General features: G+C 35.5%; 1 protein-coding gene across 6 annotated transcripts in view; it reads right to left on the bottom strand.

Moving 5' to 3' along the window:
* CGNL1 (cingulin like 1) overlaps positions 1–18,555 on the bottom strand; it is a 55,781-nt gene that overhangs the window by 2,364 nt on the left and 34,862 nt on the right. For all 6 annotated transcript variants that reach the window (XM_039557720.1, XM_039557719.1, XM_039557718.1 and 3 more), the window contains 10 exons: positions 16,370–16,576; positions 15,946–16,050; positions 12,572–12,724; positions 11,771–11,941; positions 9,833–9,994; positions 8,937–9,026; positions 3,219–3,302; positions 1,942–2,066; positions 1,287–1,395; positions 238–401 (listed from right to left, as the gene is read on the bottom strand). In XM_039557720.1, coding sequence (XP_039413654.1) covers positions 238–401; positions 1,287–1,395; positions 1,942–2,066; positions 3,219–3,302; positions 8,937–9,026; positions 9,833–9,994; positions 11,771–11,941; positions 12,572–12,724; positions 15,946–16,050; positions 16,370–16,576 — 1,370 coding nt within the window. The remainder of the gene's footprint in view (positions 1–237; positions 402–1,286; positions 1,396–1,941; positions 2,067–3,218; positions 3,303–8,936; positions 9,027–9,832; positions 9,995–11,770; positions 11,942–12,571; positions 12,725–15,945; positions 16,051–16,369; positions 16,577–18,555) is intronic.

The raw sequence follows: 18,555 nt of genomic DNA, 5'->3' as shown, positions 1-18,555 counted from the left end.
TGAAGGACATCAAAGTGCTCCAGCAGGGGTAGTTTATCACAGACTACATCTTACATGAAAGAAACATGCACAAGATCAAGCAATGACATTTTCCAACACATCTAACTAAAGTGGCAGAGAGGGGAAACTGTAAAGTTTGCACACTGGAATGTTCACAGATGGCTAAACAGGAGCAAGCGGTCAAACGTGTGAGTAGTGGTGTGATACAGAACCGAAAGGTCTGACAACTCATCCTACCTTAACTCTTTTTTTGCAGTGTTAAGCTGTCCTTGCAATTGTTCATTTATGTCTAGTTGCTCTTCAAGTTCTCTCTGAAGTTTCTTTTTAGCATTTTCCAGTCTGTCTATTTCTTCTTCAGCTTCTTCAACTTGACGTTTCATTGCTTTCAAACGCAAACTCAACTGCAATATTTACATGTCATCTGATTAGAGGACTATTTTAATAAAGGAATTTTATTCTTCCAGCATCTATGAGAGGGAGAATAAAAACAAAACTTTGCCAGTGTAGTGACACTGTAATCCTCTGCTTCAGAAATATTTGAAAGTCAGCATTAGACTTTAAGAAAAATAATGTGGTATGATTTTTTTACAAAGAAAAACCAGCAACAAGCAAAGAGAGCTTTGGTACAGTAAGACAGTATTACGTGATAGCAAGAGCTGGTTATCAATTAGGACAGACTAGAGTTGTACATGTGTCTAAGTTAAGCAACTTTAACAGACAGATACTATAAAATACATTTCAAAAACCCAGAGGATCTTTTAAGATCATTCCCGTAATGGATGTCTGCAATTTGAAACATGCTGTTCATTCTCCAGGCAGAATATTAGCTGTTGGCTCACGTGCTGAAAGAAACCATGTTTTAAGCAAGGAAGCAACAGAGACCACAGTAAATGGTAGAGCACATTGCTATTAGAACATCAGTGTATGCTTAATACTTACAGCCTATATTTAACAGTAAACAGCTTCTTTCTTTAAACAGAATTTTATGGTGGCAAAACAGAATATATTACTTGTTGGTGTGATGAATTACTGTCTGTTATTTGCTTTATTTCTTGAATTAGCATTGCTTCTGGAACTGCTTTCTTCTCATAATTTCCAAAATTAGTAACAATTTAGTACTAGACAAAAGCACATGATGCAATGGCAGCTGCAAATACCACTAAATGGGAGTTCATAAACTACAGAGTAATCAGAATCTACCTACATTCTTCTCGTATCTTTTATACATGACGGTTTATGCGAGTAGGATTAATATCAGATATTTGCATATTAGTCTTTCCCTCTACCTGGTCCTTCTGATCAGTCAATGACAGATGTTCATCATCTACTTGCAACATTAACTCCTTCACTTTTCTCTCAAGTCTGCGGTTACTTAGTTGGAAATTAGCTCTATCCCTAGGAAAAAAACAAAACAAACAAAAGACAGGTTTGTAAAAGAGGAACTGAAATACTCCCAATCCTGATAATACAGTTCCTTAGCAATGTTCTAAGAATTAAATAATACTAAAGGTCGATGCTTGGAACTACTGATTCCATGCAACATATTGAGAAATTTGTTCAAAACCAGCAATGACTGAGGAGAATTTCTTCTGTCACCACAGCAACATTTAGGAACAAAAATATACTCCTCCAAGATTAAACAAAAAATGAACATGAAACTGGATGTCTCACAGTACAGTTAATATTTCTAATCCTGTTACTGATATTAGGTATTTATAAAATAAGGAGCTATGGAACCATGTTAGCACTGTGCCCAGTTTTAAATTTTAAGACAAACTTCTATTGTGCTCGCAGTCAAAAAGAAAATCTGCAATACTTTTATGAAACAGTAACCATTTTAATTTGATAAAAAGTTAATTGCAATAGAGTCCTAATATTAGCAAGAGGCCATAATAACAAACATAAACATGCATGTTTTGATCTTAAAATAATTGGTTTTACCTCTCCTCATTTTCAAGTCGTTCTTCCAGCTCTGTGATCCGTGCCTCCATCTGAGCAACAAGTCCCTCTTTATTGGATCGGTAAGAACTCTCCAGGTGAAGGATTCGGCTCTTCAAGTCCTTGTTCTATAGTTGGAATACACTTGGTTAATACACATTTATTCAGATTGACAAGTATCACCTTAATACCAAATTCGTGTCTCCAGGAAAACATATACCAGTGTGTACAGTGATCAGTATATTATTTAGTAAACATGGAAAGTCATTGAGATTTTACAGTTTACTACAAACAAATTTTCTATTACTGTGCCTTATTGAAAAGAATTTACTGTTCAGCTTCAGTTAAAAGTTTTAGGATTAAATAGACCCTTAAACTTCAGATAGTGCATGCACCTTCTCGCAGTACTTTTTAATATGCCAATTTTTTTGTTCAAATACTCTGTCAGATCTGTCTTACGCTCCACAAAATTCTTTTGTAAACTTCTCTGTCCTTCCCCTGGAAATCACTGGTGTATGGCTAGAACAAGTAGACAAAGAAATTATTTACATCCAATGCCACTTTATTAAAGGTATTACTGGGGTTTCCCCCTCATCCTTTCTTAACTATCCGATGCTACTCCTGCTATAAAAATAGTTTGAAAAAGATTTGTAAAAGCAGACTTTTGCTCAGATTTGCAGTTTCATTTTTCTGAGGCTATGTAATTTAGGTTTTCAATGGGGACCTAGTGAAAGAGTTGACAGAAAAAAAAAAAAACCAACAAATCAAGTTACATGAGGAACAGAAAAATAAAGGTCTATATTACAGAAATTCAAAGCATGATCTCAGGTCTCAAACACAGAAAAAAGGACTATGACAGGAAAATCAGAACTAAAGTATAAGAATGTACACAGTATATACCAATAGGTGCCATTCTTTTTTCTCAAACAATTAAGATGAGATCAATGTCACCTAACTTAAGGCACCAAATTAGGTGTGTTGTACAAACATGTTCTCTAAATTCCCATTACAATCTGGTTTATGTTCTTGAGTTTGTAAATAATACTATGACTTGTTAAGATAGCTTTCCTCTGGATCTCAGCTAAGGGCTATGATAAGTAATCTTGTTTTCAAAGACCACTGAACTGCAGAAGAATTGTTTACTACTACAGAAGAAAACTCTCAGCTAAAATCACAATTACTTGAAATTGTATCTTCAACAGCATTCCTGAAGTACTGTTAAGCCTTGGCAGAACAGTTCCTCCAAAGCAGTCAAAGCATTTACAACCAGACATAATTACCTGTCTTTCCAATGAAATTTTGTCACACTCCAAGTCTTGCTTGATAGCTCTTTCCTGAAGTAGCTCTGTCCTCATTTGTTCAATCTAGTAGAGAAAGATAACAGAAATTTTAATAAGAGTCTTAATTTACATTTATCTATATGATACTGTATGTGTGTATATATATATATATATATATATATACATAAACTACATATATCTATGCAATAAGCAATATGTTCTTTCTTAGAACTCAAGACATACACATGATTTCAGATGAGCTTTACAGCTACAATCCTGGACAAAATTTTCTGCTTCAGGAAGTCCATGTTATTCGCAGTACTCATTCTAGGCGTTTCACACCCACACTGGATATTGTTGATGTTCACCATATACATTCTGTAGCAAGGAACTGAACTCTAAGCTGTTGTATGAGAGACATATCATGTGGCAAGACATGAGTTCTGGAACATCACATCCATCTTCAAATATCTTTTCCAGTTGTCTCCTTCATACTTAAGTCTGAACCTCTGAAACAGCACCTTACCTTTAAGCTGCTGACTAGTCTAAGTAAAGTTTCACTTTATTAAACACAGACTGGTACCAAGAAGTGCCTAGAACTCAGTGAAACATTTCACAGACAATTGCGGTTTTCTCTACGTATAGGAGTGGTAAAAGCTGTTTTTCAACAGACACTGCTTCATGATGGACACAAACACTGCTCTCCTCCTCCAGTCAATTTGTTGGTTGTACTGGAGGGGCACCAACTTCTAGATTTGGAGGGGGGGTGGTGTTTGCTTGTCTTTTTCTACAGTATCTCTTAATATTTCCACTCCATATTCAACAACCACAAGGAAGATTATATTCTCCATGTATAAAGATGTTAAAAGGCTACCTGATCAATACAAACTCAAGACAAGAATGCAGAATTAGTTTGTTTTACCTCACTATCGGACTTGATTGGAAAAAAAACTCAGCTCAAAGAGAAACTCTGAACTGCCTAACAACTGCTACTGAAACTTTGGTGCTAAAGGACAAAGTTTTTAAGTCTACTGAAATACTTTTCTTGCTTCCAATCTTGCTGAGACTCCCTGCAAATCTTTAACAATGCCTTTACAGGCACAGCAAATGTTACCACAGCATTTGTGGTTTACACTGCACAGGGCTTACTATGATAGATATCATCTGGGGAACACAGTGAATATCTATATCAATTACTATACCTGCAAAAAAAAGACGGATAAAGATTTCAGTGGCCACAGCATTCCTCCCAGCTTTACATCAGTTACAAATGAACTTGCATAAACACACCATCCCAGTTAAGCAACTCTCAGTTACAGATTTATCCCAGTAAAGGTCTTTCAAAAATCATTGGGAATTCTTGCATAAAAAAATCCAAAAGCAATGCTAAGAATGTGAAGGTTAAACAAGTACAGCAGATGAAAATTTACCCCTGGCCTTATTTTTTAACCACATCATAATATTAAAAGATACATTTTTAGTTAATCATGTTTAAAGGAAGTAATTTGCACTGTTTCTGGAGCTTGGAAATTGATATATGAATACAAATAATGGCAGCAATGCATGCAGTTGCATATGTTATGTCACAGTATGGTTTCAGGAGAGTAGAAGGCATTCCTGAAAACTAAGGTCATAACAGCTACTAAAATACCAATGGTAGCACGTGACTGTGTTCTCAACAGCTGGGTAACTTCTTAAAAGCTCTCACTGTCACATGGAAGCCCAATAATAACAATGTTTTATACGTTATATAGTAAAATATTATATAGTAAAGTATTATTTTATAGACACAAATTAGAATCACGTGTACAATAGCTGTATTTAGTAATGAAATATATGAAAAAAGTTATAATGTGAGGGATTACATAGAATTTATTCTGCTGTAATTGCTTTACCAAGACAGACACAGGAAAAAATAAAGCTAAATTTGTGGTAAAATGAATGACTAATTAAAAATGTAGCTGTTAACTGAAGAATGGGGTTTTGTTTTATGTAAAAACTTGCTTAATGGACCACTCTGAGGTTCCACTGTGCTCTTACTGTGCTCAGAGGCTGTAACAAATTTTTGCAGCCTTCCCAAGACTCAAATTAAGGAATTATTTAGAGGACTAATATAATTAATTAGGATTAATTATATTTCCAAGATGACTGCTACTGTTGTTGGACACCTCTTGATAAAAGCAACCTCACAGAAAAGTAGTAGGAGAGAGCAAAAGTGCTGTATCTGATTAGGATCAGAAAGCTATATGCAAATATATACAAGAGCTTGTAAAAAGAAAAGGGCAGCAGATACACTTCTTGCTGGAGGAGATATAAACTGTTTTATCATCTTGTGATTTTCAACAGTAAACACATAATTAACATGCACAAAGGAGAAAAGCAGTTGCCTGCCAAAATGTGCTCAAAGTTCCACTTCTTTCACAGCAGTAAGATGTAGCAGTTTCATGCTCCACACTCTCTGTGTGTACCACATGGAACTTCATGTTCCATGTTCTACCTTTCCTACATCTAATATATTATAATTGTGTTAAAAGAATAAACTATTTCTGCAGCTTAAGGCAACACTTACCACAGCTGGATTTGAAGAATGCTAGCAACAAAGAATTGAGAAAAGCAACTGTATCAGATTTTACAAAGCTTTATCATTTTGTGCCAGCTTTATGATTAAAAGCAGCTGTTGTGTTCAATACTAGTGAAAGCAATTTGATTTCTAATAACTTAGATGCCATCAGTATTGTTTACCATCTTACAGGTTTGCAGCCTATGTTTCTTGTTAATTCCTAAGGGGGGTGTGTGTGTGCGTGCCTTAGACAATTTCCAAGTGACCAAAAAACCCATTGATTAATAAAGAAGAAAACTAAAGCTAAACAAATCCCTCTGGTACTTCAAAATTGAAAAGCAACTTTCATATCCAGATTTTTATTTCTTTGCTTTCCACAGCCAGTGACAGCTAGAGAGCAGGTATACAGATCTCCACTGGGAACATTTACCAAAAGGAAGCAAATGATGCAGACAGTGCAATTTTATCCTTCTCTATTTATTCTAAAATTATAATGAAAACTAGTAAGTCCATTTTTCACACTTATTGGAAACGACTCTGAAGTCAATAGACTCCTGCTCACATTTTCACAGAACACAAGAATTGATGAGGGTATCTTAAGGATTTTTCAATTATGTTTACAAAGTCAATATGGCAAGAGATACTTCATTTCACTTGTTCATAGGAAAAAAACATATCACGTATTAAAAGATGTCCTGTCCCTGCTCACTTTAGACTCCAAGAGCAGCTGAATGCTCTAGCTTTCCGTGTGTGGGTGTGGGTGTGGTTTGAGCATTTTGGTCTTTCTGGAGTTAGTAAAACCTTATAATTTAAAAACTAATAGGATATGACCCACTTTTCCCCAAAATTTTTTTCTGCTCCCACTCTGCTGTGGTACTTCTTGAGAACAAGGCAAGAGGAGAAGAGAACACTGTGTCATGCAGCCATTCAGATTCAAAAGCGTGTTTAAATTAAAAAAGAATAACATTTCATGGCAAGTGAAATGTGAACTATTAGTCTTGCCAATGTTTATTCAAACATTCAGCTTTATGTAAAATAGAACCAGTTGTTTAAATTTGTTTTTACTGGAAATTTCAGTATTATAATTCATTATCAGTATGTTAAAATAACATATTTATAGTAATAGTTTTAAAAATGTAGAAGAATACAGATATTACCAAAACAAATCCATTATTTCACTTGTCATTATAAATGCTTAGCAGACCCTGAAATACTCTTTAGTAATTTGACTACTTAGTCATTCTGGCATAAAATCAAAACAAAGCAACCTTTATAACTCATGTGTGAAATGAGAAATTCCAGACCTCAAAATAAACACGTCTTTTACCCATTATGTAACATTTTAGTCACCAAATGGTATTTCAGGTTTCCATTCAGTTAGCAAATTAACTTACTATAGTACCCGCTAGTGCAGCTATGACTATAGTACTTTTATCCCGGGTTTACAATACAGGCACAGACTCCAGTATTAAAGGCTTCCTGATTTAACAATAGCATGACCCCACATTATTATGAGTCCCTTACATTCTATTTCACCCACTGACTCGGAGTCTGTACAATATCAGTGAACAACAGCAGAAAGTCTTTATTACAATCAAATAGAATCTCCGTAACCTGAGTTCAAACAAAGTAGTAATGGTGCCTTGGTGCTTCAAGGATGCGTGAGAGAAAGCTGAGCTCTACCTCACTCTAAACTCTCCAGCTGTCTCAGTGGAATACACAATTTCATTGAAAAGACACAGAAACTAAGATTTTACTTTCTGTTCTCCCTCTGAAGCTACAGCTATTCAAAAGAATGTCAGCAGGTGGGTTTTTTTTTTCTGAAGAAAGAGAAATGAGAACAGAACAGATTATTGTGGGTACCTCAATGCTAATTGTCCCCTGAACTTCTAGGAAATTACTATGAGCTGTAGTACTTCATGCGGCGTACAGTAGCAGATGTGCTGTAATGAATTATGCATCAGTTTCACATCTTTCAGAAAGCAAAAAGAAGGCAAAGAACATTATCTAAGCCATGATATTCCAAGACAGCCACATCACTGTATTTCTTTCCATGAACTAATACAACACTTGCATGACCTGACTACTCAGCCATGGATGTCTGGCTGCTTTTGCAGTAATCAGGCCCTATACTGTACTTTACTGATTTATTATAAATCTTTGTTACAGGACCTGTAATTTCTTACGTCAGTTCTTTCAGAAAACTTGAATAATATTATAAAGGCCTCTGTCTTCAAACCAATGAACTCCTAATTCTCTTAAGACTTGGTCATTTCCAACTCAATGGTCTCATTTCCAATACATTCACTCCACTTCCCCCCACCTGCACCTTCACTAGCCTTATTGAAGACAGAGGTAAAGTATTCCTTTATTTGAGAGGGCATACCTGGATTACTTTTTATCTTGACTGAGGCCTCATTATACAGTCTCCACAACTTCTTTCCTCTACTTATATAGTCAAAAACCTTTTTGTTACTTGTTTGAGTTACTGTGATAGGTCTCACTTAGCTCGGCAAGTATCATTTTATCTTTACATTTTCTGCCGCATGAGACACAACCTCATTAATAAATCCTTCTTCCCCTCTTTCTGGGCTATCAACTTATATTACACTTTTGGAACAAAAGACTGATGTTTTTATGTGGAAAATGCTTTCCAATTGTCTTGTCTTTGATGTATCTTAATCAGTTTTTACACTTGTAATGAAAATAAAGCTTCCTCTTTGTTGAAACTGGCTAGCACCCTTGGTTCAGCTGACTTCCTTAATTAAAGCCACGATTTCCTAAAGCTCCTCCTCCTCATTCTTTGAAATTAAGAGTCTATTATGCTGTCTATTATGAGTCTATTACTTTTCAGTAAGATTAAAATTGTGATCTTTCAATATAAGAGACTCTTCACAACAGGCTTACTGGTCTTCAGTCTATATCCTGTGTCTGTTTTCCAGTTAGAACAACAGGAAAAAATTGGTCTGTGGTGATGTGGAGGGAGCATATTTAAGCATGTTGGTGAACCTTGGGTTTTTTGGATTTACATGCTCTGCCTAAGTATAGCATATAAATCCTATTGCTAATAACTATTTAGTTGATCAATATGGATTGTGATCCTAATAAAACTTTTTCATGGAATCATTAAGCAAAAGCTGGAAAACTTGTTCAAGTACCTGCTCTCTGCACCTGCTGATCCTCTCAGACAACAAATCCGAGTTATTCTTTTCTTCATCAAGCTCAAGTTCCAGGTGAGATAACTTGTCCTAAGTGGAACAAAGAAAAGCAACCTCAACATACTACTTTCAATCCTCTTCAGATTGCTACCAGGGCATTCTTCCTTAAACTTCAAGGACTCAAGGTGTCTGAAAGACTAAGCTTGAAAATTGTAATGCCTCTTAAAACACCCAGCAAAAGAGAAGGCAGGTAGATAAGCCTTTAGAGTGAATTTATTTGATGGAAGTAAAATAAACATTTTGTTTCCTTGTTTTAATCACTGCCAACTATTTCAAGAAAATAACAGACATTCTATAATGTTTCTAGAGACTGTTTTTGAATGTCTGCATTACATTATACGTTTGGAAGACAAATTTCTTTTCATCTGAGTACGACATAGAGATGTTTATTTATGAAAGTCAAATGACAGCCTAGTTGAACTGAACAGTTATGAAGCCCTGCAACAAGTTAGTTAGAGTCACAATGTTATTCAGACTCCTGAAATGAACTGGTATCAAAGGCTAAACAGAACTTACATTTCTAAATACTTTTGAAGTTCTGATGGGCCTAGAAATGAAAATAATGCAAATTTGCATGATAAGCTCTAGATAAAATTCATTAAAAAGAAGTTAACTAAAATGATGAGAGAAAACTGTAATTTAGAACACATCATGTTACAAATAGATATGCTAACAAATCACCTTTAGAATATATCAGAATAATTCCTGTAGTAGTACTACATGGATTTTCAACAACATGAAGCTTTTTTGATTCCTTCCAAGCAGAATCCATGTGAAATACCAAAATTATTTTCATCTCTTCAAAGAAGAAACAAACCCTTAAGAATGTCTTTTACCTCCATTAGTTTGATTTGTCTTGCCCGATCATCTTTTAAGTGGTTTTTGGCTTCCAGTTCATACTCCAAGCTTTTCACAGTCTGTTCCAGTAACTGAGTTTTTGTTATTGCCTCATCCTGAGCTCTCTGGTGGTCCCTCAGGTTTTCTTCCATCAGACGCATCTGAAGCAATAAGATCATGGTAATACACTTCATGCTGTACTTCCTATAAACAAGGGATAGCAGTAAAGGGGACTCACTGCAAACACAACAGATCTGGAAGCATGACAAGAATTCCATTGAATTACTTACTGGCTTTTCACAGTAATTTTTGTTTTATCCACAAGATGGCACCAAGAAAATAAACTTTGATTGTGACCTATAATGAGATGCTTCATATATACTACATGTTTTACACTGACAATTATCCACGGTGTGGTTCTTAAAATTTACTTCTTTTTACCAAGTTACAGTAAGCCAAAATTTTGATAATTTTCAAGATGGTTAAATGTCTCAAAATGTTTGGAACTTTTACAATATTACTCCTTTCCTTGTCAGACTCCCAATACTTTAGCTTTTAAATAACTATATAGTTTATATGTCTGATGCACTTTGATGACAGCATTTTACCCATTACATAATTGCATATATGTGTGTGTGTGTGTGTGTGTGTATAATTAGTAGGTACAGTGGGGCTGTCTGCTGAGGACAAACTCAGGACTATTCAACAACTGCATGTCCTCAATAATATTATCCAAAACCTTCATGGTACTTTAAAGATATATATAAGTGAGATGGGTTTTAGGTGAAATCATGACCATTCCTTGCACTTGTAACTTAACTTGTAACACATATATAATACAGGATAAGAGGGTTTTTTCTTTAATAGTTTTCCCACATTCTTCCTCTGTTTCAAGTGCTCATTTTAGTAATGAAGCTAAAATAATGTATTAGTAAATGTTCAGAGAGTTTGCTATCTACTGCTAAGTCCTGACAGCTGCATGACTTGGTGAACAGCTAGTTAAGTGCAGGGATCTGTACATTAATAGCCTTTCATATCCATTTAATGTTTCAGAATGACATTGAATTGTCAGCTTTCAAGATGGGTGTCTCCTGTGTATCTGCAGAGAACCTGGAAGAGATGCAGCAGTGAAGAGCTCCCATATTGCCTCACAAGACTGTTTACAAAGGCTCTCCACTCCTGAATGGAATAAATACAGAAAAAAGACATAACAATATACAGAAAGTACTCTTTCTTCTATTGCTGTTTTACATTGAATTTAAAACACACTTTCTAAGGAAAGAGGGTGATATGAGAGAAGTTCTAAACTGGAAAAATCCTACTATTAAAATATTCCATATAGAGAAAATATCTGTGACCAATGTATTCTCATAGTTTTTCCAACTGCAGAGCAAGTATATGCAGATTTTTAAAAAACTGGATTGTCTTTATGGCAAAATTTACATACTGCGAGGCAGACACTTCAAGACTGGTTGATTCTTGCTTGCACAGACATGTTTGTCATTTAAATCTGCAACTTGGCTCATACAAAAGGAGAGGAGAATGTATGTCTATATGTTTGTTTGCTTGTTTTTCCTAAATAACTGGTGGAGGATTTTTCCTGATCAAAAATATTTCTAAATTTTCAATTCCTTCAGTAGCAGGCATTAAAGAGCAGCAGATCATCAATGGAATCCTTGTCATATCACTTAAGGTGCATTCATTTGTCAAACACTGCATTTATCTGTCCTAAATAGGAAACCCTATTTCCCCAGCAGAAATAACAGGCTGATCACTACCATGAATAACAAAATTCAAAAGCATGCTGAGATCAGCCTCTCATGATGCACATGAGAGTACACAAAAGCATAATAGCAAACATTCACTATCTTGAAAACTATCTGCACTGAATTCTAGGTCAAAGGTGAGAATTTGTCACTGAACTTATGAGTCATTACCTCATCTTGCATTCTTATGTTCATCAGGCGTGATTTTTCTACTTCAATGCTTTTCTCCTTTAATTGCCTCTGCAGATCTGAAAATTCCCTGCGATTTTTCTCCTTGTATTCATCAAACTGGCTCTGAAGCTCCAGAGTTGATGTTCTTGAGATCTCTACCATTTCAGACATCTGGGAAAAAAGTACATATACAAAAGGTTCTATTGTGCTTATGAAACAAAGGTTTTTTTCTCCAGGTTCAGTATTCAGCTCAGTATTTTCAGACAGAAAATTTACCCAATGTTCCCAAATAAATTCATTTCTATGCAGAAGTAGGAAAACACAAAACAGTAAGGGTAATTTCTAATAGTATGTGTGGCAAGACTTTTCTCTTTTGGTCTGTCAGCAGTTCTTCCAGCTGAGTGACACAATGAACAGCACAGTCACACTTCAGTATGTCAGTATTATCTGTACAGTTTAAACACAGATGGCACAATAAATCTGATGCAGAAGCATTTTGAGAATCAGCTGTAAAACTCTGAAATATCACTGTACTGTACATGAGAGCTGAACTCAGATCTGGGATCTGGTTTATACAGAACTGGTTTACAATGCCATTTTGAGATAGTGGTGTTCCAACCACTGTTCCAGCCCTGAAAGCTTTTAATAAGAGCCTCTAGGTTAAAGAAATTAATACTAAACTTTGCATTTTACTTTCTTTTACACATTTAAAAATATATAATTCTTTACAATGTGCCAGTTCATTTAATTCTGTCTGGTAGATATTCAGATCCCTGCAGCCTCTTGGGGGTGAATTCATACCTCCTCCTGTAACTTCTCAACAGTCTTGCTCAGTTGCAATCGTTCATTCTCCATTTCATTCTTTATCTGCTTTAACTGCTCCTTCTGCTGAGTTTCATCTTTTAACTGCTGACTTAACTGCTGCCGTTCCTGTGAAATGCAACGCGTGTTCTCCTGCAGTAGATTAAAAAACACATATAATGAAATGTAGACCATCTTTTCTAATGCCTTAAAGGAACGTTACTTAACACAATAATATCAGAAGCTGCTGTAAAATTAAGAAAAATTTCAGGTCTTACAACTCTCTAGCTAGTATAGGACAAACACTGGTACGTCATGCTAGAAACAACTGAATGTCCATTTATACCTCTTTTCTTAACTCAGGTATTAAAACCATGATGCAATGGGAGTGTTGTTACCAATTACCCACATACTGCAGTTTCCTCAGCGTCTACTCTTTCAGTACACTATAGTGAATTTCAGTATTTGAAATTTGGATGCCCAAATTTGACAGCTTCAATGGTCAACTTACATATAATCTCTAATTTGAGTGCCCTTCAGGTACAAAAATCCTTGAGCACTTCTCAGTGGAATTGGCTGGCCTGTCACAGTGTAACTGGAAGTCAGGCAAACAGCCTGTCAGTTGCCAATTTAAAGGCAATTGTTAGTGGCAATTAATTACTTTGTAAAGCTAAAGTGTTATTATATAAAAAGAGAATGAAATGGGGGAAATGAAAAGGAGTCATTTGTTTTCACACTAACCTAGAAGATTACTCTGATATTTCTCTATTTTTTCAAATAATAGTAGTTAATGTTCTCTATACAAAATTAGTCATTTATCTCAACTGATAACTGAAAATTAAGAATGTATTTCAACTTACAATGCTCTGCAATGCTAATTCTAGGTGCCTACCATTATCTACCACAATGAAAAGATAAACTTCCTATTTTTCCACCCAATGAAAGGATTCCATGCTCTAATTGTTTAATTTTAAAAGCACGGATTACTTGATGCTGCCATCCATAATGCTGGTGTAGTTGTTTTGTAAGATATTACAGTACCATATATGCTATAGTTAAGGGGCATAATAATTAAGTCATTTCCCTTCTCAATGGTGCGAAAGTGTTGAGATGTATTTCATTCCCTGAGGTGGCTACCCTAAAACAGAGGTTAGAACACAACACAAAATGCTACAAAAGTACTCCTCACTTGACCATCCATAAACAAAATTTCAATATATATTGAGGGTGATTTTAGATGAAAGCACTAATGCAAACTGTCTCTTACAATTAAGTGCATACCAGCTTTAACTTTTCTGACTAGAAATCCAATGGAGGAGGAATAGACTTGGCTGTTTACAGTAACTGTTACAGTTCTCTTTGTATTGTCATTGTCTTTCTTATGCTAGTCCACCATTAGAAGTAATTTGTGTTACGTAAAAAAGCAAGATGGGACAGTCAGGAATTACATTTCCACTGGGATACACATTATTACAGTGCCAGAGTTTGTCATCTAAATTGTCAATGGTAACACAAGGCCAAATCAACCTACTGCACAACATTATTCATTAGAACAACTCTAAAGACAGAAAGGCTGAATTGTTCTAAGCAAAAGGGCCACTGATTACATCCTGAGGTCTGTTAGTGCTCATATCCAGTGGATGAGATTGTAGAATCAGAAAAAGGATTAATTTTAGCATGCCAGAATTTAGACATAAGTTGTGAATAAAATGTCAAGACAGACTCTCCTGTCACCTTCCCTAGAATGCTTTCATTTGGAGACCCTGCTTGGAGGCAGCCTTATTTGGCACGATGACCTGAAGGATGCATAAACAGAAAAAAAACCCCACACTTTTCAAGCATCTTGACCCAAAGCTAATCAAGATGCAGGAGATGTGTATGGTGCATTGATCCATGTTACACAGGAAGGTCAAGTCAGACTGTGACAGAAGGGAGTTCTTAGGGGAGTGTGCTAAATGCAAGGCAGTGATGAGCAATGCAGTGATTGTGTAGACTATCAGTGATATAGACAAGCAAACGAAGAGAATCAGTGAGGTAGAGCAGATAAACAGATTTAAAATGGGAAAAAAAAAATAAAAGAAGACAACCAAAAACCAAGCCTGACCAAAAGCTTCAGAACACTTATTCATGTAGTTACAAGGAACATCAGCTTAAAAACATCATTTTGTGGAAACAAAACTCACTTACCCATATTGTTAAAACCTTGTATTCTTGAAGCACATTCAATTTTAAAGACATAGAACTATTTTCTTGCTGTTGTTATTTTTTCTTTTTACCATAATTAACTGAACCATGAAAACATGCTAGTTAACACAGTCTTTCCTTGGTTTTTAATCCACTTAGAGACAAGTTTCATTTTCAGATTTTCAGAACAGTAAAGTAAAATTTATGTTAAAGACAACAGAGGAAAACATCTATTCAATCAAAGAAGTGGCACTAGCAATTTACACGTCCTCACTTTTGAGTCTGACTTGTTTGATAGAATCACTTGAAACCTCAGCTTCTAAAAGCAAAACTAAGATAATTCTAAACTGATACCGTTGAAATCAATGCTTCCTTGGTTTATGTAAAAGGTGAATCAGAGAAGAAAAATTAGGTTTGTAGCTTTTGCAGACACAAAATATGAGGTCAGTGAGAACAGTTTCAAGATTTACAGACATTCCCCTTGTTACTAAATAGATCTGAACTTTCATGCCATCTGAATCACCCAATCTTGACTCATACACAACATTGCCAACATCCCTCTCCTCTGCTCTGAAGTAGATGCATTCTCAACAGGTTTAATTTCTGGGCTAATCTGAAAGAAAGCGTATCCTTTCCTGAACACTGGGTGGACTAAGGAGCAAGGTGGAAAGAGGACTTCATTCAGAATTTAAGAGGCTGCAAATCCTAGTGATATGTGTTAAACATCTCTGGTTTTGTGATTAAATATTCCAGTTCCATGCAACATTTGCAAATAAGACAGGTTCATAAAAATAGAGAAGCAAACATCCTGATATTTATCCATTAACAATATTTTTGTTTATATCCTAGTACAGCTTTTCATTCCTTTACATGTAAATACCTACATGAATTGCATGAACATTGAAAATAATAAAACAGATATATGAAACCTTAGGCAGCTTGTTTGGCAATTAATTTCCCCGAAATTTTTCTAGATCCATGGAAATAGAAAAAAAACAACTTCAGAAAGAAAACTACTTTAATTTGATGATGCTATGGTTTCAGTACACATTTGAACACAGAAGTGAGGTCTAAACTTTAAAACAAAGTGTACTTCAAAAAGAATGAGACCTAACTCTACAGAAAGCAATAGTGACTCAAGTAAACAGAAAATTTAAAATTTAAATTATCCAAACTCTTCTTGTTCTTACCTGCATATCTTCTAGCTGGCTTTCCAAAGCTGCTTTTAACACTAACAATTCTTTTCCCTCCTTTTCAGCATGTTTCAAAGCTTCTTCAAATTGTTGCTTCTCTTCCTGCAATGATGCAATTTGATACATTCAGAAACAGTGGCCAGGCCTTTAATCTGACAAGTAAAATGAGCTATAAAGTCTGTTCACTCTGGCCTATCACTGATTTCCTCAATCCCAAGGTGTGACTTGGTTTTACTCTGGTTTTCAATGGGAAAATCCTTCCTATACATGTCAGTAAACTGCATACTGCTTCTTGGCAACTTGCTGGTTTTCCTTACCCTTTCCTATGGCATTGTCCATCCTCCTCTTAGTCAGTTTTTATTCTACAATGAATCTATTGAAAACAGGAAGACTACTTAAGGGGCTTGTTTTCTTAACTTACCTCATATGTCTTTAATTTTTCCTTCACTGAATTTTCTTCTCCTTTCATATTATCAATTTGTTTGTGCAACTCCTCAATTTTCCTCTCTAGCTCAGTAACTTTTCTCTTCAATTGTTCATTTTCCTCAATCAGCTCTTTGACTTGATTTTCTATACTGTTTCGCTCCTCCTGTGCAGCATTTTTTTCACTTGCAAGGGCAGCAGCACTCTAGTGGAAGCAAATTATGTCATGTTTAAAAAAAAAAAAAAGAATTGATGCTGTTTTCCAACAGGAGTTTCATAAGGCATCACAGCAAATACAGCTAGGATATAACATTAAAATATCAACAGAGATACTAATATTTAGCATTTTTTCTCCTTGGGCATATCTACAGATAAAGTAATACATGACAGCTGAACAGTCTCATGCTTGTCATCTCATATTTTCACCTTAACATCATCCTCCTTATTGCCCTAAAATATTTTGTTACCAAATCCCATTGTTAATGGTAATTGGTAATTCCGTTCCATTGGTAATTCCAAGTAAACTAAAGCCTATAACACATAGGAAAAGCCATATGGACCTTTAAGGAAGAACGTATTTATGAAGAGTGTCTTCCACAGCAACACAAAATTTAGGCAGCCTCACCCCACTGATGATTCCAAGCACTAACATACAACACACTACATCCACGCAACTATTTGTGGGGCTGCAGAGTAAATGACAGATAATATAAAGAGACCTTGACAGTAAAAAAACAGTGGGGGTTCAACTTGTATTAAATACTGAGCTCATCTTGTATTCAAAAAGATACCGTTTTGGTTTTTTTTCAGAAACTCAAATCAATACATAGCACTCACACAAATTATAATGAACCATGCATAACAACTTGTGGCAATGGATTTCTGAATTTGTTTTGCAGGGCAACTGGCTGCAGCACATAATGTTTCAGACCTAATCATCACCTTACCACTTACCCTCTAAAACACCCTACCATTTACTGTGAAAACCATGAGTGGAAGTATCTGTCTATATTGTTATACTATCTGTACTGTTGTAACACAGACCAGGTATCTATTCATAAACATTTAATTCTGTAAAGAGCTGGAAGGATTTAATCTTTGCTCTTCACTGACTTCTCATTCAGAATCCCCTCTAAAGAACATAAAAGAACCCAAGACATAATGGGTGGTTCTTGCTCCTGGGCATTCAGGGGCTGATACAAAACAGTACTCTGTACAAAGATCTGGTTCTCAAGTGCAGCCCCACTGCCTTCTACACCAAGACCTTAAACAATAGCAAGAACACCAGAACAGACATAGGAATCAGTCTAGACCAGGATTCTCTCTCATGGCCAAGGCTGATGCTTACAGGCAAAAAGAGGAAGAACAATCATGGGGCAAGCCTTTCCTTATTATAACACTCTCAGCTCTCACTGGTTTTCTTCCATGAATGTCTCAGCCATTAATTTCTCTAATCCTTCTCAAATCCATTTATACCTTTTGGCCTCTACATTATCTGATAACAATAAGTAATTACACATTAATTACCAAACACAACATTTTTGCATGTGAAATTGTATTTATCTAGGTGAAAACAAAAGAAAGCCTATCAAACTACTCAGAAACTATTTTGTGAAGTATTTTATGAAAGCATGAAAATAACTTTTCATTTATGCTATTTTTGATTGTTGCTCTTGATCTTCCCCTCCTCTTACCCAAAAGGAATAAGCAAAGTTATATAAAAGGGTGTTTATAAAGAGTGCCCTCACTAGACTGTTTTCTAGCAAGCAACAGCTTTAAAATCATGCAAATTAGATAAAGCGGTAACTCAGAAAACACTCAGACTGTCTACAGGGTCAATGAACTTATTATACAAAAACTGGCAGCATAAGCAGGCTGACAAGTTCTGGTCTTTTGAAAATACTTAAAAAACTTGTTCTTCTAAGTACATGACTAGTTAAACACTCTGAAATAAATCTCTGTTGACTCTTTAGGCTTTTGCATACTGAAATTTCAATAGCATGTATATATTCCTTTAATTTTTGCTTTCTGCATGCAGCGAAGTTTTACTAATTAGCAAGCACTCCACCAGTGGCTCCTTTTAGTCTCATTTCTCCTTTCTGGAGCTGAGTGAAAGCAGCTGAGGCATGCTGGGGAGTTCAGGGAAAGGAATGTTGATTTGTCTGTTCTTTTTCATCCAACTGC

This window comes from Corvus cornix, chromosome 10 (genome assembly GCF_000738735.6).
Source record: "Corvus cornix cornix isolate S_Up_H32 chromosome 10, ASM73873v5, whole genome shotgun sequence".
Lineage (NCBI taxonomy): Eukaryota > Metazoa > Chordata > Aves > Passeriformes > Corvidae > Corvus > Corvus cornix.
This window is presented reverse-complemented; position numbering and strand designations above follow the sequence as displayed.